The sequence below is a fragment of the Sphaerodactylus townsendi genome, linkage group LG01, assembly GCF_021028975.2.
Source record: "Sphaerodactylus townsendi isolate TG3544 linkage group LG01, MPM_Stown_v2.3, whole genome shotgun sequence".
NCBI classification, from domain to species: domain Eukaryota; kingdom Metazoa; phylum Chordata; class Lepidosauria; order Squamata; family Sphaerodactylidae; genus Sphaerodactylus; species Sphaerodactylus townsendi.
Window position 1 is genome coordinate 88,865,424 of NC_059425.1, and position 24,141 is coordinate 88,889,564.

A 24,141-nucleotide genomic window follows, 5' to 3' on the forward strand; every position below is an offset into this window, starting at 1 on the left:
TTCTCATGTTATTAAATGTTAGTACCTGTTTTTAAATGATCTTTCTAAAAGAAAAAGATACATTGCAAAAAGTTCATATACATTTTGTGCAATGATTAAATTGCTGTTTAGTTAAGGACACCAGGTGAGAAGATGATATTACTAAGATTTATAGTACTGTCCACACAGCAGCACACCATTGTATACAGCAGGGCTCTGTGTACACAGCAGGCTGGAGAGGGAAACATTAACTAAATAAGATTCGGATCATTTATCTTATTGGTTGATGGGGAAATACGTTATCTTCCAAGCAGGCACACCTGCTCTCCTTTGTAAAACTGTACTTACAGCATTATAGAGTGTATCATTGTTCCTTCTTTAAACATTCCAGCTAAGGAATGGGATGCAGCATCATGTCAGCACAAGGCTGCGCAAACACATAGAGGAAGAAGTCCTCCATATGATATTTTAGGCTAATAGAAACCCTCCACTATAAATTTGTCGGTGAGTGATTTTCATGAGTGAAGTGCAAGTACAAAGAAATGCAGTGGCCAAGGTGGTATTTGGCGTCATAATAGTGAGCTCAAATCTCACTGAAGTTGAGATCACAAGGCCCTGTTTCTTACTGCAGAACTTATTTGCCATACGTATTCTGTCCATTGAAGATTCCAAAGAGTAGATTTTGTACATTTTGCAGATCTCCTGTGTGTATGCATATGCGAGAACATGCTGAATTTTTATGAAAAGGCAATTGTACATATTCAGTTGCGTGCAACACTGGGATCCTCATAGGTTTCTACCATGAGCTGACAGCAAATTGTCAAAGAGCTAGAAGCTGTTTCACAGCCACTTTACTCTAGCAAGCCATGTTATTTTTAGTCCTGTTTGTATTACATATCTAAATGCTGTCAAGTTACAGCTGAATTATGGCAATCCCAGCAAGAAGCTACCAAGGCAAGTGAGAAGCAAAGCTGGTTGCCATTACTTTCTTGTGCAGAGTCTTCCTTGGTGGTCTCTCATCTAAGTACCAAATCTGCCTAGGTTCCAATGTTGGGCTATGCCATGTCACCTTCCCTCACACTCTGATCCCATTACTATTTACAAAAAAAAAAAAGAAATGAGGAGGAATTGTCTAAATGCCCTAGGTCACCAAAAAGAAGCTCAACAACAAATGGTGAAAGAGTATGAAAAATATGCATACATGTAATATTTTATCTGTTGAGAAAATCAAATGTGACTTTCAAAGTGGCTATGCAGAAGATAGCAGTAGTAAAATTAACAAAACCAAGTGATGATGTGAAGGAATGAATTCCAAAATCCTAACCAAACAATAGGAGAACTGCACTAGCATTTCACCAAATATTGGCCCTGGAAAGGCAGGTGCTGAGCCACATCTGCACATTACTTAGCCCTACACATTATTCATCCCTAAAAAAAAAATACCCTATCCATTTTGACAGTGTATAACTCGGGAGGCCACAGACATGCCATCAATTTAATGGCTATCACTTCTGTAATTGTCCCTCAGCTGCCTCCCCAGAGATCTGTTTATCACCCAAGTAATTTTTTACACAAATAAATTGTCGACTCTGCTGCCCTGGCTCACCCATTTGTACCCATTGGTACCTCTTATGGCAGCACAGATTATACACCCAGTCCAATACCATGTATTCATAATTCCAAGAACATTTATTGCCCCTCTCATTTGCTTGGAAGCCTTTCAAGAACATAAATTCATTTGAAGGGTGAGAATGGTTTCTTTCTTATGCTCTGCATAGCAAGAGAAAAGAATGGGTAAAAAAGAAGAAAGCTGATGCTACATATTAATAGTTTCAAAAATCCAATTTCAGCCAAATACCAACATGTCCTGTGCTCCCAAGCTTCATAGAAGCTGATGACATTTTAAAATGGTATCATCCTGAATTCCCCCCCACATTTCATTGTATTTCACTTCACCTGATCTTATGGATAGCTGTACAATGCTGTATGTTTGGTATCAAATGTGTTTATATAGTAATTTTACATCCTGTAGACACAAACTTAGATGTTTTCCCTCCATTCAGATTTGTAGGAATGTACAGAGGACGATGCATGGGAAAAGAGTTAAGAGCTATAAAATACAAATATTTGAACCCTGGTTTGCAAAAATGCAAGGGTAGGAGGGTGACTGTGGTGAAAGTGGTGGGCTCATCTCATTTTTAAAATTTGCATTTGTATGGCCCGGTTTTAACTGTATTTCTTTAAACTCTCTTGAGGTATTTATCAATTGAAAGGCTGGCTAGAAACATCTTACAGAAAGGAAGGAACCATCATCTTGGAAACAAGGGAAATAAATTGGTTCTGCCATGCTTTGATCAGCTAAAAAGATAATGGATAGCCTAATTCATGGGAGGAGAGGGTAGATGGAGATGGGTGGTGGAAGGAGATGGTGCAGACACACCATTTCTCTAGAGCAGGGGTAGGGAACCTGCGGCTCTCCAGATGTTCAGGAACTACAATTCCCATCAGCCCCTGTCAGCATGGCCAATTGGAGAGCCGCAGGTTCCCTACCCCTGCTCTAGAGGTTCCGAGAAGCATGGCAAGGAAAAAATCGTATAAACCTACTTTTTGCATTGCGAGAACCCTATCCAACTTAATGGGCTGCGCCTGCATTTTTGCTGGTGTAAGTCACCACCAGCAAAAGGGGGTGTTCCTGAACTGGAAGGCCTGAGGAAGCCAATTAAAATTGTCCCTGGCCCAAGGAGTGCCCCCATCAGCACCAGTGTGGGCTCCTGTGCCAAAGGAGAGGCAATACAGCTGTATCAGAGGCATCCAGGAAATATGGAGTCGCTCAACCCCCCGGTGCCCACGATGGTGTGTCACTTATGTTGCATGGACTGGCAATGATGCCAGGTCACACAGTGTCCACAGCCCTCTCACCCCCTCCCCCATGGATTGTATTATTTGATATGGCGATAAGTAATGCAGGATCTGTCTTTCAAGTAGGCTTCAGCTTATTACTTCCAGAATAGCATTGCTACATTCTTGTGCAGCTCCCACCCATCTTAGTAAAGCTGGTGCAAGAGAAATGATCTGAAGTTTGTGTTCCAACAAGAAAAGGCATTTTACAAATATTTTTATTTTATATAAGCCTGTGCTGGGAGTCCTTGATGGGCAATGAAATAATCTTCTAAATTTATTCTGCACCATTAACAAAAGTTAACACATTAATTTTTAAGTAATTCTGCAACTCTGTCTGCCAGAAAGAAAAAATTAAACTGAGCCATTCCTTTGCCACTTATGTTGGAAGAAAGTCTTTAGTTCCTTCAGTCTAAAGTTGGATATCACCCAACATATGTGTATGGTTTTGTAGGTAAGTATAAATTGTAGTACTTGCCTCAATTTGGTTGTCATTATGCCCACAGAATAAGCTTCAGAAAAATTTCTCAATTACCGGTAAGTGAATATTTACTAATGAACTTATTTTCTCTTCTGGTCTTTGTTTCTCACATTGGCTGGTGCATAGATTAGGGGAGATCACAAGCTATGAAAGGAGACAAAACTGAAATAATTTTATACACCAAAACCCCATTTTCAGAAATATATACCATACTCCCACCACTGTATTGTTGAAAGGGAAGTTTGCTATTCTGCATCCCTCAATGTTGAGATCCCAATAACTTTATATTGGAGATGGATAAAGTTTATGTTCAGAGAAGTGGAGAGGGAATGAAGAGGAGTGTCATAGCAGTTTGTTAGTAAAAAAGTGTGACAGAAAGGATACAAGTGCAAACGTGTATAGCCAATTCAGTTATTAGGCTAGAGTGCAGACATGGGAGATCTAATTTGCAAAGTCTATATGAAACAACCTAACGAAATCTGAGAAATGCTGGATTAGCAGTGAAGTGTATTTATGGAGAATTTATTTAAGTGATCTAATTTAGACTTATGAATGCTAGGCAAACCTTTATCAAATGTAAAATTTCTTCCAGTGACAGCCTATGTGTGAAAGGAGAGGTGATGCAATCACCACTGTATTTCTTTTGGAACTAGAACAACAAGAAACAGAACACTGTGACGTGCCATTTTAAGTTACCAGCAACAAAAACAAAAGCATCAGTAAAAGCTGGCAAATTTACACAGGAATTTGTCACCATTGAGAAAAGAGCACAGCATAGCCTATAAACACAACAGAATGATTAAATTATGCAACATTGCCCCTGTGTGTTTATTTTTGTGAACTGCAGCCTAATCTAATCAGAATAGCACCAAAACAGAATTCTTCACACATAGTTGACAATTGCTTAAAAATGCTCAGCTGATCCTTTTCTTTGGTCAGCAACATATTTTTAAAAACAAAATATCAATGTACCTGTGCATGTTGTTAAAACTTTATGAAGATGAGACAGGGTCACAAGTGAACTAAGTGAACTGCAAGTGAACTAGGGGAATGCAAGCTATGCAAGCAAATTTATATGAAGTCTGGTGGAATGATAAATATAAAATCCTCACTGGAAAGAAGTATTTTGTTGCTAACAATGACCAGCTAGTGGCTTTCAGGAAGCCCACAAGTCAGGCATGGGGGCAACATTCTTATTCCAGGATTTGTCCCTATCATCTGGTGCACTGCTTCAGTATATGAAAATTCTGCTACACATGGATCTTGCATCCATGAATTTGTCTCAACTGCTCCTAAATAAAAATTAGTAAGTTAATAACTGAAACACTTTATTTTATTTTATCTTTTGGGTGGCATAAGTCCAATGGGCCCCATGGAGGACTTCCCAGACAGGGAGATTTTTTGCTTTTTCCTCCCTCCCTGCACCTCCAAAAAGCCCATTGGAGGCAATGTGGTGCGACCTCCTGTCTTCAGCTGCTCCAGGGATCTGGATTGCACTGTTAGAATTGGAAACAAGACATATTAAATTCAACAGAACAGTGTAAATCAAGACTGATTAAGATCACTGCTGGTTTTGAAGGACAATGTGTACATGTGACCTTTCCATCACAGATACAGGAAATTACCATACCAAAGACAAAATGACAAGATGTGAAGCCCTGGATCAGTGACCAATATCAGACTCAGTGATTTCAATCAGAAGTCTTTATTGACAGACGACAGCATGGCCACGAGGAAAGCCAGTTCTGAGAACAGCCTATGTCCATCACTTTTTATGTCCATCACTCTTCCCCTCCATTCCGAGATATCAAAGCAAAGCAAAATAGAACAGGAATATGAGAGCTGTTACTTTTCAAGGTCGTGTGAAGAGATATCAGGAAGAGAATGCACTTGGGTGCATTCTAAATCACTACATGTAACAAAGCATAGAAACAGCAGGAAACCGAAAGTAAATTGAGACCCATTACCATGACAGAGAACAGAACCCCTTTTGATGTCCGGTGGCCCTTCTGACACAAGAAGTACAAATCAATATATTGTGAACAATGTGATTGCTATTAACTTATAAAGCACTTCCAAAAAAGAATACATACATTATGGAGCAAAATAAAATGAAGTTCAAGCACCTTCTTCACTATCTAAAAGAGCTACATAGGCTGTTTCCCGGTGTTCCTCTGATCATTTGTTACATATTTCCTACCAAACCACAACAGTAACATACCTATGTGGTCGAAAAATATATACACAGTTCTTGTCAGGCATGCTCTCCAGTGGGAAAAAAAGTGCAGAATTGTCCAATGCACATAAAGAATACTGTTTGATGAGGAAAATATTTTTACCTAGCTAACTGCATGAGCATCTGATGTTTTTCTAAGAATGTTCTGATTTTTATCAAAGCTTTGTATGTAAGATCTAAAGTTTCATCCCATTTATTCTTCTCTGGACTTGTGTAGGTCACTAAGTTCTCCATATACTGCAAAATCAACTTTAAAGACCTGCGAAGAATAAGAAAAAAGTATGAGAATAGCAGGTGATAAAAACATAATGCTTAAAATCAACTGGAAACTTTTTGTTTTCCCTGGTTTTTCAAATTTCTGGAAGGACAATCTTTTCACAGCTTTCATAGTTGAAGGAAGAGCCTCAGAGAAAGCCAGTGTGGCAATGTACCTTGAGTACTGGATTGAGACCAAAGAGACACAAGTCCAAATCCATGCTCAGCCATGAAATTGGGTGTCTTGGGAAAAGATGTGCTCTTTCAGCCTAACTGTGTTGTTATGAGGATAAAACGGGGAGGGAAGATAGACAGAAGAAAATCCTATTTTTGGTCCGTAGAGGAAGGAGGCCAGGATAAAAATGTAAAAACAAAAAACCCCCCAGATACATAAGCAGTATCTGGAAAACTTGGAAAACTTGAGCTACAGTCATGATAATACAGTGATATAAGTGGCACCTTCTTCACATACTGTGAGGACTGTAGAGAAGAACATCCTCAGCTATTTCATCATATTTACGGTAGCTAATAAGGGAATGTAAAGGATTACATTTTAACTGCAAAACCCCTTTCATTCACAATTATCATGTGTCACTTCAATGCTGACAGACCACACTCACTTTAGGTACTGCTGATACTCAGTAGGATTCTTGTCACACACAGCATGAATACTGATTAGTTCCAGAGTGATCAGCATTAAAATCAGTTTGAAGACACGAGATACACATTTAATGCTGGAAGGGAAAACAAATTAAGAAGTCATTAGAAACAAAATTAAGCTGCATATCAAAATGAGAAAAAGTTAATCAGTTTAAGCCTTCTTTACCAGTTTATAACCCCTGACTCGTAACATTCTGCCAGGAGAGAATTTCTGTTTATCAGCTAAAAACCTTGGTGTCTTTTCCCCATACCTCTGCCTCTTTATGTCCCTCCAGCCACATTCATTAAAGTTCACATTATTAACCTAAACAAGTATGACAGCTGGGCCCCTTCAATACTAACAATATCCTGTGGCTTGTGATACTATGCTGGTGTAACAGCTGGGTATCTTTTCTAAAGTCTATCTACTTGCAGACAAAGGAATTAGTGGGATGAAGCCCTTTATTGCCTGTGCTCTGAAGATCAATAAAGACAATGAAGTCTGGGCACCCAGGACTTACCTGCAGCCACTGCTTGTTTCTCAGGCATGGCAGGACACTATCCATTGCTTCTTTCCCTGTGGCATTGACCACGGGGATGAATATACAAAGAAAGTGGTAGTTATGGTGACTGGACACTTTTGCCATTGGCTGAAACACCACACCTTTACTATTCCTTTAAATGAGCACTCCTATTGAGAAGACAACCAAAGGCTGATATTTTTACTCCTTCAAATTCTCTCTCCTTCTGTGCTTATCTGGCTTGGCTTTGACAGGCAGCAGTTGGGAACGCTTAATTTTCAGTAATAGGAAACAAGTGGTATGACATACTCCACATATATCAGCTTTCTAAAGAAAGCACTATACACAATTCTCCCAACTACTGAAAGAAGTGAAAGCTTAATCCCACACATTCATCCGTGACAAGAATGGTCTAAATTATAGGTGGTGAACCTTTGGCACTCCAGATGTTATGGACTTCAATTCCCATCAGCCCCTGCCAGCAGGAGGACTGCTCTGAATACCACTTGCTGAAATGGGAGGGAACCCTTTTGAGGACTTGGCAGCAGAGGAACTGAAAGACTCTCTTATGAAAATGGAAAATTGTACTCAGTGATTTGAATCTTGACCAAAGCTTTCACTGTTGACAGGATGGAAGGAGTACAATCACAAGATATTTAGAAAACACAACAATTCTATTGAAACTACTGGGACAAGTGCTTTACATGGTTTTAGTACTCAACTTCATTTTACAACACACAACACTCCTAAAAATCTAAATTAAAATTTAAATGTGAATTGCAGTCTGATAATGCAATATGTAGCATTTCACCTCAGGCCTCAAGAAATGACTTTTAATGGAATCTTGCTATGCAGCACATGCAGTGGTCTCTTGCCAACAACAGTGCCACCTATTAAAAAAGAAGAACTCTAGCAACACAATTTTAACAGGGCAGAAAATTCTCCTTTTTAAAACATAAAGGTAGGAGACCAAACATTTACAACAAAGTGGCAAGAAGTACTAATTCCTCACAGTTGGATTTTTAAAAATTTGTTTAAAAAATTGCTCTTAAATTTGTTTTTACCATTCAACAGCATTCTTTTGGTTAATTCTACAAGAGGGAATAATCAACAAAGAAAACTACATGGTGGAGCAAATCTACAAATGGACCTTGAACTTGTTTGGAGGTTCTAGCAGGGGAGCGCAGCTATCGTATACCCTTAACTGAAGAATGGTACACTCCTTCTATCTGGGATGATCGTCCTCTTCCACCGAGCGCGCAGCTTCGGGAGGGACGCACATGGAGCGGTGAGGGAGGTAGGGGACACCCGCCAAGCCAGCCAGATCAGCCAAATCAACCCTGGCGATCAATGGGGTGACAGATGTCGCAGCCAGATCGCCCTCACTGAACAATCTATTAAATCTCACATAAAGCTGTAGCAATATTGGGAAAAAAAGTGACACATATGATATGGAAATATTTAGGTTTGTTTTAAATTTAGCAATGAAATTTACATTGCAAAACTTACAAAGCAGTAAAGCTTGAACTCTTCCTAGAAACTAAAATGACTAAACTGAGGCTATAGTACTTTGAGTACATTATAAAAAGAGAAGAATCACTAGAAAAGACAATAATGCTCAGCATGAGAGAAAGGCTCAACATGAGATGGATTGACTATCAAGGAAGCCACAACATTCAGTTTGTAAAACCTGATTAAGGCTGTCAACAATAGCACATTTGGGAAGTCGTTAATTCATGGGGTCAGAGAGCCAGAGAAATGTAATGGTGTCAGACTAGGAACTGGGAAACCCAGGTTTAAAATCCCCATTTGTGCCATGGAAACTGCCAGAGCGACCTTGGCCCAGTCACACACTCTCCAGCCCTGACCCTGTCTAGTAGTTGGATGGGAGACCTCCAAGAATACTAGGGGCATGATGCAAAGGCAAGCAGAGGCAAATCACTTCTGAATGTCTCTTGCTTTGAAAACCCTACAGGGTCACAATAAGTCAGTTGTAACTTGATGGCAAAAAAATAAATTCATAAGTTTGTTATTTGATGTGATTTGATGGCACTTGATTTGATTTGATGGCACTTACACATGTACACAAAGATGCTGCTGCAGATATTCCTTGATATTATGAAATTATTAACTATCAAGGAAAATGTTTTAAAGAATTAACCAGAAAAGTACAGCATGGATCAACTATGTAATTTTTTTAATTACATGAATGAAGCAGACACTGTTTAAAAATAGTACATTAATTGGATGCTATTTTTCAATTAGCTGTTTTTGAACATTTAACACATGGCAGAAATGATAAAATGATTTAAATCTTATAAATAAGATCAGCTTATCTATCTACATATATATTAAGATACTTGGGTTGCAAGACAGATTCAACTAGAACTGGGTATTGAAAGGGTAGTTTCCTAATAAATGTGAATAAATATGAATGTAGGTATCGGGACACCTATGACTCTTCTTACTTTCAAACCTGTATCACAAGACAGTGAAGCTATTTTCACAGAAACTACAAAGGTGAAATTTGGTGCTCACACACAACCCAAGATAACCATGTCTTTTCTAATCCTGTCTTAAAATTAAACATTTACATTTCTGTGAAAACTGAAGTACAACATTTACCTCATAATGAAAGGTAAAATTTCAGCACAGAATAAGCCAAGCCACATAGGGAAGAGAATATATTTGGTTTTTCAGGCTGAAAGGTACTTCCAGCAGCAGCCAGAACTGAATGATGGGTCATTACTAGTAAATATATGTGTATACAGCTTCATGCAGTACATGGGATTTTGTTAACAAACTCTTTATACAGAAATTAGTTGTCAGGTAAAGTTAATTCTCATTTCTTACAAAAAAAATAGTTTAAAAAAATCCCACCTCCTCCTTAAGCGCAGATAATTGTGCCTCTGGCGTGATCGCAGTGACTTGTTTACCCATTGGTTATATCTTGTTTCACAAGAAGAAATTACTTGACATGATACTTGGTGGCACTGTACACTGATCTGACGTAGCACCACAGTGACTTCTAAAACAGACCGTGGACAGAAAAGCATGCGAACAGGCTTCCTGCAGAGTTCCACCATTAACCTGAAAGCCAGAAAATATCTCATTTTTCTTCAGAGTTCTTTAAATTGCAGCAAATGAATTCTATACATTTCCAATCTGAATGTACTATAAGCCACCTGCAGTCAAGGCAGCCACAACACATGTATAATAAAAGGGGGTAAATTAACTATTTTTTTCATATTACTTCAAGTGATGATCACCAGACTTGAAGCACATCACTTTGGTTCAAATAAAGATACAAGAGGCTAGGAAATAAAATTAAGTTTAGCCCTAACACTCTATGTGTGCATATTAATATGTACACAGAGAGAGGTTGTGGAGTAGGCTGCAGAATGAATAGAAATGAAATCCTTCATTTCAGAAATGGCCAAAAGTGTCATGAATGTGTAAAACAAATTTGTTTCAGATTTGACAAAGTTAAAAGAGAATGTGATAGGACGTACATTTCTGTTATAAGACTGTTTGTAGAACCACCTGGAAGTTTGATATCCTGAGGCAAATATACTTGCACAAGAGAGAAAATATCAGCAATCACAACTATATGAGCAGTTGCAAAGTCTTCTGATCTTAATGGAAAAAAATATACAAACATGTTAAAAGCTGCTTTCAGAACTGTGCACAGGATTCCTTCAAATAATAACAATTCTATAATACCAACTTAATAAATGCCTTATAGGTTTTTATCACAATATATTTATGAATATATTTCCCTTGCGTGGGTTATCTGTGTAGTTATTCTCTGTTTCCTATGTGAAGGTCCTAGAAGAGTTTTTGAAAAAGTCAGCAGCAGTTTGCTGCTTCCATTCTCTTCCCATCTGCCCAACTGCCATCAATAATAATAATAATCAACCTGTTACAAAGTTATAAGAGCCTTTGCTTACTTTCTGTACTTGTTCTATTTATCCAAAAAGACCCTTACTGAAATTAATCACCTCTTCCTAATGATTTCTGTCTTTCTGTTGTGCTCTCATATAGGCTCAGAGAGGTTCAGTTTTTTCTTTCCTAAAAACATTAGGTTGCCTCAAGACTGTTTGATCTGCTGGGATTGGAGAGGATAGATTTGAAGAGTAGAGATTAAAGTCTAGAATTATGTGAGGTTTTCTAATTATAGTTTGTAGCCATTGATGCACATCTCTCCCCCATGAATCTATCTATACCCTATTTAAAGCTATATATGCTCATGGCCATCGCTAGAAAAGGTTTATATAACATCAATAAGATCTACTAAAATTCTTATCCTTATCTAGCCACTTCCCAAAAAGAATGATAAAAAACCTTACCCTGTCATTTCTTGTTCATTTGGGACTACAGGAAGCTCAGACCATAAATTAATGCTCTTCACACACTGCAGTATCTAGAAAGTGAAAAATAAGGTATATGAAAATCAGACTGAAATCTTATGTTCAGTAAATCAGATATTAAAGTACCGTATATACTCGTGTATAAGTCGAGGCACCTAATTTTACCACAAAAAACTGGGAAAACTTATTGACTCGCGTATAAGTCGAGGGTGGGAAATGCAGCAGCTGCTGGTAAATTTCAAAAATAAAAATAGATGCCAATAAAATTACATCAGTTGAGGCATCAGTAGGTTAAATGTTTTTGAATATTTATTTCAAAGAAAAACAGTAAACTGGCTCTGTAAGTGGAAAAGAGGGTCAACAAGAACAATATGGTATCAACAATAACTTTAAAAGTACAAAAACCTTAGCTCAACCAGCAACCAAGCTAAAGCACAAGAGTTAACATCCTTCAAAACTGGATTCCTCATCATCATCTGTATGTCCAAATGTAACCCAACTTAGATTTTAAGAGGGATATGATCAGAAATGGAAAATCTACTATTAGCTTCCATTGTAAACAATGGGGCATGGGGCATCCCCTTTGGGGGTCAATTACTTTGGATCCCCTGACCCAAACTTCACCAAACCTGGCTGGTATCATAAAGAGATTCTCCTGATGAGACCAGCCAGGTTTGGTGAAGTTTGGTTCAGAGGGTCCAAAGTTATGGACCCTCAAAAGGGTAGCCCCATCTACTAATAGCTCCCATTGAAAACAATGGGGAATGGGGGCACCTCCTTTGGGGGTCCATAATTTTGGACCCCCTGAACCAAACTTTACCAAACTTGGCTGGTATCATCAGGAGAGTCTTCTGAGGGTACCCTGAAATTTTGGTGCCGCTAGCATAAAAACTGCGCCCCCTGCCGGCCGGCAAGGTAAAAACACAAAAAAATGTAATGACCTGCATATAAGTCGAGGGGAGCTTTTTCAGCATTAAAAATGTGCTGAAAAATTCGACTTATACATGAGTATATACAGTATTTGTTATCATACAATGGTTTTATTTTTGTTGGATCTTAATATCCTGAAGTCATAAATAATAATATTCCACTGTTAATTAAATCTTCTTTGGAAATATACCGTATATATTCATGTATAAATCGACCCACATATAAGTCGAAGCACCTAATTTTACTACAAAAAACTGGGAAAACTTATTGACTCGCGTATAAGTCGAGGGTGGGAAATGCAGCAGCTACTGGTGAATTTTAAAATAGATACCAATAAAATTACATTAATTGAGGCATCAGTAGGTTAAATGTTTTTGAATATTTATTTCAAAGAAAAACAGTAAACTAGCTCCGTAAGTGGAAAAGAGTGTCAACAAGAACAATATGGTATCAACAATAACTTTAAAAGTACAAAAACCTTTGTTTTTTTGTGAGGAAGGGTTTTAAACAATGGTTCTTAGAATAAAAACTGGAATGAACATGCCTGTTCACTGTGACTCAAAACACTGTGACCCTGCTTTTTAAAAGAATAGTTCATTATTTTTAGTGTCAGAAGAGGAATGTTTTATGTTAGCAGTACCAACATTTCAGCGTATCTTTAGGAGACCCTCCTGATGACACCACCCAGGTTCAGTTTTTCAAGCATTGGCAAGAGGTTACAAGTAACTGATTTTTAACTCAATGCTTTCCAAAAGATGTTAAATTATCTTTTCACAGACTATTTATATTATTATCAGAACTCCTTTCTCTCTCTGCCTTGTGAGAGTTTCCTTTTACCCTCAGGTAACTTCCAGCAGACTTATCTAAACACTGCCTTAGGGAAATCTTTCATTAGATCTGTCCCTCCCTTTACACCCTGACAAAAATAATAGGATTTTCCCTTCTGAACCCTCTCAGAAGATTTCCTCTGCCACTCTGTAGATACTACTGAAATTAAAGCCTCCTAGCTTATTCTCTTCAATGTATTTCTCCCAAGAAAATATAAATAACATGTGTGGTTTCAGTGTTAGACTGCTATTTAGGAGACTCAGATCAGACTAACCTTGTCTGTCTGAATTTTCCTCACAGAGAGATAAGTTTTATGAGAACAGAACATCTCTCAAGCTCTCTTTTCACCAACTCTCAGGCCGTTTCCGCACGGCCACGCTGGGGGTCGGGTCGATGTACATGACCCAACCCCCCTGGGACCGTTCACACAATTGGTCCCGGAAACTACCGGGAAGATGGAACCGTGCTGCGCCGTCGCCCGATTGACCTACCTTCCCTGCGACTGTCTGGCGCGTTGCCGAGGCCAGGGGACACGCCCCCCTGCCCTGCGCGACCGCTCTGGAGTCGCAGGGCAGGGGGGGGCGTGTCCCCAGGCCTCAGCAATGCGCCGGACGGTCGCAGGGAAGGTAGGTCGATTGGGAAAGGGGAGAGGGATGGCGCCTTCCAGCTGCTGCCATTCGCACAGCAGCGGTTGGAAGCCGCTGTTTCCCAAAAACCTCGCTCGAGGAGCGAGGCTGGGAAACAGCAGCTTCCAACCGCTGGGGAGGAGCGAGGGCGGCCCCCTTGCGAACAGCTCCGTGGGGACGGCATTTTTGCCCCATGCGGAAAAGGGTGCTGTTTTTGGCCCGTGCGGAAAAGGCCTCAATGCCAACTAACTTTCAATTCTTACAGTATTAACTGAAATACTGGCTCTCTACTCACCTGCTCATCAGAAGCTGCTGAGGTTAACTCTGTTTTCAAGAGCCTTTGCTCTGGTTACCACTCAGCAAAGTCCTGGAATTCATCAAAGTTTCACAGAACACTCTTTCGTTCATTCTGCACAGCACAAATAAGACATCCTGAGGACACTAAGAAGGGCGTCCTGTGGAGGCACTCCAAACAGATTTTCCCCCAAGACATCCCCAGGATGCCTTATTTCTGCATCTTTTTTTAGAACACTTTAAAGTGCACATTTTCCCCCTAAGCCACCTGAAAGATGTCTCCTGCCTGGCTTTGCAGAATTCAGAGCTCAGGAGGAGTCAGTTTTCTGCTAAACCATTTAGCTCTCTCGCCAATTTCACCCTCAATTTGCGCCTGACATCTTGTGTGCAGCTGAAGGGATTCTCCCTGCCGCAATTTCCTGAAGATTGCCCCAGGATGTTTGTTGTGCAGGCTCTGATTCTGGGTGCCTTTTCAGCCCAAAAAGTACATAGTTGTACTCAGCTGATCGGATTCATGTCTGCACAGTTACGGAAAAAGTTCATCGAAAAACATTTTTTTAAAAAAGGAAAACTATATATTGCCGGAATTGGCAGGATGCGCTGAATACAACTGTGAACTTTTGGGGCTGAAAAGGTGCCCAGGATTGGAGCCTGCACAGCAAACATCCTGGGGCAACCTTCAGCAAATGGCGGCAGGGAGAATCCCTTCAGCTGCACACAAAATATTGGGTGCAAGCTGAGGGTGAAATAGACCAAACGGTCAGGCAGGAAAAAGCCTCTTTTCCCGTGATGCCTTTGCTGTCCAGAAAACACACTCTCTTTGACACATCCCACAGATGTCTTTTTTTGTGGTGCGTGGAACAGATCTTTGACAAACAGCAGTAATAAAAGAAATACATACCTGTTTCTTTAGTAGGGCTATTGGATGACACTGGGAACAATAGTTATTTGCACAGCTCACCAGTGGTCTTAGGAATGCATGTTCCTAGGTTTAAAAATAAGTTATAATATATCAGAAAATATAAATATATTTAAATTCGTCTTTAGCAAACACTTATTCAAGGAATCTTGGTGATCCTGAATGTTTGTGAAAGTGCTGTCAAGTCACAGATGACCTATGGGGACTGCATGGACATGAGACAAGCAGAGGCAGTTTGCCATTGCTTGCCTCTGCAGAATGACCATGGTGGTCTTTCATTTAAGTGCTGACCCTGCTTAACCTCTGAGATCTGATGTGCTCGGGATAGCCTGGGCCAACCAAATCACAGTATTAGTGATACTAGTAGAAGAGTATTAGGAATTATTTGAATAAGTATTAGAAATTATTATTACCAAAATATGCTCCACTAATAAACATGCAAACCATAACCTACTGCTTTTGATTTTAATTGAATTTACTAACACAGATAAGTATTTGCAACAAAGGAATCATATCTTTCTTCATTGAATATGCAGTGTATTAAGAGACTTAACACATGCTTTCTACTAGTGTACACAATAAATTTTGAAAAAGTAATAAGATAGTCAATGAATAATCAACTAGCTGTGAAGATGTCTGAAGAGTCAAATAATGAAAAAGAAAAACAGAACAGGAAAATTAGTTATGTCTCTAAAACTATAAATAGGATGTCACATAAATAGTCAGTCAATGGGACATTAGCCAGAATCCAAGAAATCCCATGCTCAAGCTAAGGGATTTCTATATGGTTGCAGACCTGAATACTGCATTAAATGCAATGGAGCATCATCTTCTCTCATGAGCCTGACCTTCAGAAGTAGCATACCCGGACATGCAAATGGCTACAGTGGAATCAGAGAATCCTGAAAAATTCTGATTTGCATGTGGAACTACATGCTAGAAGCTTTGGATTCACAAAAAAGAAACCTATGGGCCCGAAGCAAATGGCTTGTGGAAGTGGCACAGTGTTTGCCTACCCCGCCAGTGTAAGGAGCTCCTACACTGGTGGAGAGAGTAAAGGTGCGGGTGTGCAGAAGCTGCACAGCTCCATGGCACCCACACCCAGAAATGCCCACCACCCAGGAGTTATGCCAGCATCCAAGAGTACACCGGTGCAGCGGGGGATAAAGCAGAGGCATTGTGGCGGCTTCCACTGGGGTTTCTGCCTGGGAACACCCCTCTTCAGGGCCACAGACTTTTCTATAATGGGGGCTTTTCAGGCATCCGGAAGGTTCTTCAATTTTCCTCCTTTCTGCTCTGCCTGAAGCCCCTTGAAGATCACACAGTGCCACCTCTGCCATCCCAGCCATCATAAGAACATCAGACCATGGTCCATCTAGTTTGGCACTCTGCTACTCACAGTGGCCCACCAGATGCCTTGGGGAGCTCACATGCAGGAAGTGAAAACAGTGGCCTTCTGCTGCTCCCAAGCACCTGGTCTGCTAAGGCATTTGCAATTTCAGATCAAGGAGGATCAAGATTGGTAGCCATAGATCGACTTCTCCTCCATAAATCTGTCCAAGCTCCTTTTAAAGTCATCCAAGTTAGTGGCCATCACCACCTCCTGTGGCAGCATATTCCAAACACCAATCACGCATTGCGTGAATAAATGTTTTCTTTTATTAGTCCTAATTCTTCCCCTCAGCATTTTCAATGTATGCCCCCTGGTTCTAGTATTGTGTGAGAGAGAAACATTTCTCTGTCAACATGTTCTACTCCATGCATAATTTTAGACTACAATCATATCCCCCTCAGACATCTCCTCTCCAAACTAAAGAGTCCCAAATGCTTCAGTTTTTCCTCATAAGGAAGGTGCTCCAGTCCCTCAATCATCCTCGTTTGCCTTCTCTGGACTTTTTTTATCTCTTCGATATCTTTTTTGAAATGTGGCGACCAGAACGGAACACAGTACTCCAAGTGCGGTCGCACCATGGCTTTATATAAGGGCATGACAATCCTTGCAGTTTTATTTTCAGTTCCTTTCCTAATTATCCGCAGCTCAGAGTTTGCCTTCTTCACAGCTATCATGCATTGAGTTGACATTCCCATGGAACTATCAACTAAGACGCCCAAATCCCTTTCCTGGTCTGTGACCACTGACCCCTGTAGCATGTATGTGAAGTTTGGATTTTTTGCCCCTGTGACATCACTTTACATTTTGCTACATTGAACTGCATTTGCCATTTCTTAGCCCACTCACTCATCGCAGACCCCCTCCCCCCCATCTGGATTGGGCTGCCCATAATATAAAGTTACTTAGAAGTGGAGGAAAAACATATGTTCCAAATACAGAAAGGTCTGGACCTGAAGCTAAACCAGCATAATTTTAATAAAAGTTATCTGATGACTCAAAACAAATTCCTACCTTAACTGCAGCAATCTCATCCTTGGAATACCTGCTCAGAAGTGTAACAGAAAAGGCAAGCAATGAATTTGCTATTTCTTTTGGGAAATTATTTAAGCTGATTTCTCCATGGCTCAGATGATCTCTAATACGAGGACCCTCTTGATGGTTCAAGAAATCCCAAAGAAATTCCTACAGAAAAGTGTGAACAGGACAGAAGTATCTTTACTAGTGACCATTACATTTAATATGTCTGTTATGACTAAATTATTAAGATAATAATTTAAAAAACTGATGTATACTAGGGAACAAATTTTGCTGTACAAACTAGAGGACTGCTTGCTGGTTTTGCTGCAGCAATTTCCACTGAAGACAAAGAAGATGAGTTTGGATTTATACCCCACTTTTCTCTCCTGTAAGCAGTCTCAAAGTGGCTTACAACTTCTTTCCTTCCTCTCCCCACCTCAGACACCTTGTGCGGAAGGTGAGGCTGACAGGATTCTCAGAGAACTATGACTAACCCAAGGTCACCCAGCAGACTTCATATGTAGGAGTGGGGAAACAAATCCAGTTCTCCAGATAAGAGTCCACCACTCATGTGGAGGAAGTGCGTAATCAAACCTGGTTCCGCAGATGAAAAACCGCTGCTCTTAACCACTATACCATGATGGCTCTCTTTTTTTTTAAAAAAAGAGAGTTAAATGTGTATTTATGGAATATAGTTATGTTGTGGCCATTACACATGCTATCTGAGACTGCTCCTCAGAATTGGTGAATGAGACCATCGTTGACATTAGCTGCTATTTTGGCATGGCTGGAAGTCAAGGACAGAGTCCACAAACAATTCCAACATTATGACTGCAGAAGAGACAAACTCTTTGACAAACTGAATAGTGGCTTATCTCTAATAGAGCACTGGAAACTGCTGTGGTGAGACCAGTGAACAAAAACCTGGCAATGCATGGTTTCTGATAATGAGTTTTTTCTCCATTCATGTGTTCCATTTTCAGACTGTAGCCTATAAAAACAAACTGCATTCTTCATGTCTCAAGTGACACAGGAACCTTTGTTGTTTTACTGGCTCATTATTTCTAACTTAACAGCAAATAAATCCCCTGGTTATCTTTTCAAAGCTGTGTAAACTACACAAGAATAACAATTCTGAACTTTATAACATAATGACCTGTACCTTTTAACAAGTGAAATGGAAAAAATAATCATAATTGTGAAAAAAATTGAGTGATAGAATATTAGTTTCCTTATTTCTGGCTAGTTTTTCTTATGAGCAGAAATTTAGGGAACTTATCTGCTTCTTCTCCCATGCTTCCTTCATGAACTAGGGTCAAATTGACTTGGTTCAGAAATAACTTTGGACAGGGAGCAATGGAAGAACTCCAAACAGCTAGATAACCACAATTCATAGAGTTATATAAGCTCAAGTTATTCTTAGATGTGTGTCTGTCCCTGAGTTTACTGAATACATTGGCTTCAGCTAAAATATAAGACAAAGATTATGCTTTTGTTTACCTAACCGTCAGGCCTGCTACTTCCCAATTGAAAAACTGAAATATTTCCATTTTAAAACACGCCGAGTTTCTTTTTAAAAATACTTCCCATTATTTGCCAATGCTGTGAACATCCACTCCTGTTGCAAACAACTGCTTACTATAATCAGAACTTCATTCTTACACTATTTAAGAACTTGTTCAAACCTAAATTCTGCATTAATAAACACATTCCTGAATAATTGCTTAAAGAAGCCAAGTATTAAAAATATGCAAATGACTGGCCTTAATGTAAATCATCTACAAGACTAGGGAACTGTCAGTTCAAAGAGCCAGAATTCACGGCTTACCATTGCTGATTCACCAAGCACTAAGGGAAGTTTGTTGATCTCTTCATTACTCAATTGTTTTGCTAACATCTGGAGAGGTAAAACTGGAGAGATCAGTGAGGCATAACTGAAAATACTGAAGAAAATTATATTTAACATCTTGTTCAGTGGCTGCCTGATTTCAATCAAGGTTTTAACATGTTGGAAGCACAGGTTTGCACAGGAACCACTGAGGCTGAACTTGCAGGCTCTATTCACTAGCCTCAAAGTCCTTCAATTCACTCTTTTGCAACATCACATTGCAACAGTGCTAAAAACACGAGGCACCCTCACAGACTTCAGTCACAGCCAGCAGATGCCCCGAGGATTCCCTTCTCTACTACCAGTCCAAATGCATCACACTTGCATGGTGCATAGAAGAAAAAGCAGGAGCGGGTTTCACAGCATCAAATGCTTTTCAAGCTCATCAACAATAGCAGCAACTTAAGTCCCTTTACTTCAATGTTGAGATATAACGAGAGGACTGAAGAGGAGAGTCCACTTGTGACCATGGGCTCCACAGTCCCTGCACCTCTGCATGAACTAATTACAATATAAGTTGTATCCTGTCGTTATTACACCTACTTATACATATTTACAATGAAGCAAATTATTTGATATAAATTAAATGTTTTGGATGCATAATCTAACATGAGTATTGGTACTTGGGTTGCCAGGTCCTCCTTGGTCACTAGCGAGGGATGGGACGGGGGGTTGCCCAGATTAGGAAACTCCTGGAGATTTGGGGATGGAGTCTGGGGAGGACAAGGATCTAAGTGGGGTACAATGTCACCTCCAAAGTATCAATTTTCTAGAGGGGAACCAAAGATCTCTGTAGTCTGGAGGTATGAGTTGTTATTCTTGCAGGTCCCCAGTCCCACATAGAGGCTGGCATTCCTAACAGATACTCTAAAAAAATCACAGTTAACTTACCTCATCAAAAGTTGTATACAGAAATGAGGTCTAGAAAATGGAAGACAAAGACATTATTATTGGTACTGTTTCATTTTCAGGTGAGAAAAGAAGTAGCCAAAACAAAAGAAGTAGCCAAAAGAAGTAGCCAAAAGAAGTAGCCAAAACATCTGTACAGTTACCTTGATTAACATTTAAGTCTTTAAAAATGTTGGGATGCATTCAAGATTTGTTGTGGGATACATTTTGAAGCTTTCCTCCTCCCCCTCCCCCCCAGTAGAAACAGCAAGATTAAACTGGAGTAGTTCTGCAAAGGATTGTACTGTAAATGCCACCTCCAGTATCATGGGCCAAAGAAACTGAACGGTGATTTCCACAAAGCACCCTTCATCAAAATCCAAACTTTATCAAGAGCCTCTTGCAAGCAAAATGAAGATTGCAATAGCCTCTTGCAAGCAAGATGAAGATAGCATGGAAATATTTGATCCGATAAGAACAACGTGCAGGTGTTTTAACATGCTCCATATAACTGTGTTTCATAGCTAAAACCAATGTGTCAATGTTGAGCCAAATAAGAAAAGTAAATAAAATCAATTTTCACCAAGCGTAAAGAGAACTTTGTTTTCAAAGGACAACAGATTTTCTGCAAAAGACCTAGGACCTTGTGTTGTACAAAGGGACCTGACCTCATGGCACCCAGGTAGAACTAAAAGAAAAAAAAGTAGTTTGCAAGGTAAATCCATGGGAACAAGTAATATGTTTATTCAGCCCAGAGATCCTGTGCACGCTTTTTCTCCTTTATTTTATTTTGTTTTGAGAGGGATGTCTGTGAAGCTACAGCAACACAAATATGCATACATTGCAGCTTCTCTAGTCATGTCGCCATAGCTTCATAGATAGCCTCCTCAGAACAACCAAACAAAAAGGAAAATCAGCCAGTGCATGGGATTGCTGGCTGTACCTCCAGTTTCCTCATGAGCATAAGCGTTTTTCAAAAATAGCTTATATAGAGAGCAGCAAAAAGAAGATCACTTGAGCCATGGCTACCCTCTTTTGGAAGCTGCAAAGCAGTTCATTTTCTTGAGTTAACCGCAGTATGCACACTTGTTTTAAAATACTGTCAGATACAGGCTAATTTGTTAAAAATGTTTCTTGTTGAACACTGACATATACTTTTAGAACTTTTATTTTTTAAAATCTTAGGCTGGCTTAATTCTTGTTGCCTGGTTTTATTAATTGATTGTTTTTGTTCTTCCTCTAGTATGTTAACTTTTTGCTATGGAAAATAAAATAGAACTGATCAGAAAAGGAAAAAGGCTAGGGAAAATTATGGACAATGAAACATGCTGAATCAAACTAGTAAAATGGAAAGCAGTAAATAAATGTTTCCCATTATTGTTCCCAAAATTAATACATATATTATATGTGACATATATTTATTAAAAATGTGCCTGGAAATAAGAGTGACCATAAGAAAAAAAAATACCTCAGCTGTGATTAATCTGCTGGGACAGTTATTAACTGTTGTGAAAAGTAATCGAAGTCCACTTTCCAGCTGAGAAAGTAGCAGCATAACACAGTCTACATACCTGTGAGGGAAACATGACAGAGAAACATGATTGCTAATCTACATCAGGGATTCTACATTCATACAGCTTTTCCTTACAGAAAAGCCTCATACCTGAAACACAGATAGTAGAAGTGGAAGCAATGTGAAATGGGGAGAAACTGTTAAATGGGAATTGTGCAATCAAGAACTTTTTTTTAAATTAAGGAAGACAAAAGGCCATCATATGCAAGCATCATAAAAACTGCATACCCTACTCTTTTAGAAGTCACACCTAAGTTCCTTCTGTAGCATCAAAAATTATTTTTATTCTAGAAAGAAATCCAGCCACTCCATGGTAGTTCAATTTGTGACAACAAAAGACAGTCCCACCCCAACAAATAAAGTATGTTAAAGGAAGAAGAAGAAGAAGAAGAAGAAGAAGAAGAAGAAGAGGAGGAGGAGGAGTAGTTTTGGATTTACATCCCCCCTTTCTCTCCTGCAGGAGACTCAATAGCATTTCTTGCTCACATTAACAACACTCCTGTGAGGTGGTGGGCTGAGAGAGTTCAGACTAGATTTAGCTACCCAGTTGGCGCAGGGAGGTTAGGCTAATCTGAATTCTTCAGATAATTTTCAGCAGAGCTGGGAATCAAACCCGGTTCCTCCAGATTAGATACATGGAACCGGGTTTGATTCCCAGCTCTGCTGCCTGAGCTGTGGAGGCTTATCTGGGGAATTCAGATTATCCTGTACATTCCCACACATGCCAGCTGGGTGACCTTGGGCTAGTCACAGCTTCTCGGAGCTCTCTCAACCCCACCTACCTCACAGGGTGTTTGTTGTGAGGGGGGAAGGGCAAGGAGATTGTAAGCCCCTTTGAGTCTCCTGCAGGAGAGAAAGGGGGGATATAAATCCAAACTCTTCTTCTTCCTCTTCTATGTACATCAGATAAAAGGTCCAAGGATGAAGGAAGAAATAAAATACAGCTGCTATAGTAACAACAGGAAATTAGTATTAAATCATCAGGAAATCCTGCAGCCTAGTCAGCACCTAAACAGTGTATTTTGAGCACTAGGTGAGGTCCTACCAATACAGTGGGACACACACTTGGTTGAGATTCTTGCACTATCCTCCCCTTATCTCCAGTCTCTGTACCAGCTGTGTGCTCTGCCTATCTCAATCTTACACTTGCTATGCCCTAAAGTCATTAAACATTTCATGGGTTGCTTCAATGCAGGTATTTTTCAAGAGCTGCTTCCTCAATGTGTACTAATAACTTGTGCTCTGTGCTCAGCAAACCTGGTTGCTAGATGCTTTTTGAATGTGGCAGCTATGACAGCATTTTTGATGTTACTATTAAATTCTTTAAATTTAATAGGTCATGCCCTGGATCTCAATATTTTTAAACAAATTCTGTGTAAAAACTGCTTTTAAAAATAATATTATGAAAATATTAGCTTTTACCTGTGTTGTCTAAATAAAGTTAGTACAGTAATCCAGAATGGCCGCATAGTTTTTAATACAATACTAGATTTGACTACTAATTCTTCAGCCAAGGAGAGCAGTTCATGACTAAGATCTACAAAGAACAAAAAGGAATATGAACTTTCTCACATTTGATGGATATATTATTTATTATAAGGCACATATTCAGTGGTGGGATCCAAAAATTTTAATAACAGGTTCCGATGGTGGTGGGATTCAAACAATGGTGCCGCCGCACACACGCACCTCCAGTCCCTATTGGGCAGGGAGGTTGCTTTAGCAACCCCTTCTCGGCACTCAGAAAAAATTAGTAACCACTTCTAGAGAAGTGGTGAGAACTGGTTGGATCCCACCTCTGCACATATTTCTGGGGGGTGGAGACAACAGATTCACAAATGTCCTGTCAAGATTACCTAACAGAAGTGTGACTTCCAATGTTATTTTAATGAGTGATCAGGACAGAACAGAAGTTGCTTGAGAGATTTATTAGCCCAGTCTCTATGCAGGTATACTCAGAACTCAGTCCTAGAAAATGCAATGGCACTTGCTGTCAATAAGTATACAATTGCCCTGACTACTAATCCAGGAAATGCGCTTGGGTAGCGACGACTGGATAGTACAGTAGGTAAAGTACCCAGTAAATGTTGCTGGTTTTATGGAAAATAAGAAAAAAAAATCCACTATGCATGAAAATCTCCTTCTCCTTTCCCACATGACAAGACAACTCAGGGCCTCTTTACAATTTAAGGTATAGACCTTAAATGCTTTAAGTGTACATTTAAATCATAAAGTGTAAATGTGTTTAGACATTTGCAAAAAGGCATATCAGAGGTACACTAATCAAGGTGCACTGATTGACTGAAGCTCTGCTCAACGTATCCTTGGGGCAATTCCAGATTTGTTTCTGTACAATGCATGAAAGACTTATAAGTCACAGATCTAAAAGCTTACTAAATGCTCCTA

General features: G+C 39.6%; 1 protein-coding gene across 6 annotated transcripts in view; it reads right to left on the minus strand.

Moving 5' to 3' along the window:
• Nucleotides 1-5,047: 5,047 nt before the first annotated feature.
• The window catches only part of ERMARD (ER membrane associated RNA degradation), a 31,428-nt gene continuing 12,334 nt past the window's right edge, over nucleotides 5,048-24,141 (minus strand). For 4 of the 6 annotated variants that reach the window (XM_048486823.1, XM_048486859.1, XM_048486868.1 and 1 more), the window contains exons 8-18: nucleotides 23,158-23,272; nucleotides 21,631-21,733; nucleotides 20,166-20,195; nucleotides 19,215-19,283; nucleotides 17,381-17,551; nucleotides 14,959-15,042; nucleotides 11,359-11,432; nucleotides 10,522-10,644; nucleotides 9,890-10,099; nucleotides 6,470-6,583; nucleotides 5,048-5,853 (exon numbers count right to left, since the gene is read on the minus strand). In XM_048486823.1, the coding sequence (XP_048342780.1) occupies nucleotides 5,694-5,853; nucleotides 6,470-6,583; nucleotides 9,890-10,099; nucleotides 10,522-10,644; nucleotides 11,359-11,432; nucleotides 14,959-15,042; nucleotides 17,381-17,551; nucleotides 19,215-19,283; nucleotides 20,166-20,195; nucleotides 21,631-21,733; nucleotides 23,158-23,272 (1,253 nt within the window). In that variant the 3' untranslated portion in view covers nucleotides 5,048-5,693. The remainder of the gene's footprint in view (nucleotides 5,854-6,469; nucleotides 6,584-9,889; nucleotides 10,100-10,521; nucleotides 10,645-11,358; nucleotides 11,433-14,958; nucleotides 15,043-17,380; nucleotides 17,552-19,214; nucleotides 19,284-20,165; nucleotides 20,196-21,630; nucleotides 21,734-23,157; nucleotides 23,273-24,141) is intronic. The other 2 variants (XM_048486834.1, XM_048486844.1) reach the window with 2 other exon arrangements.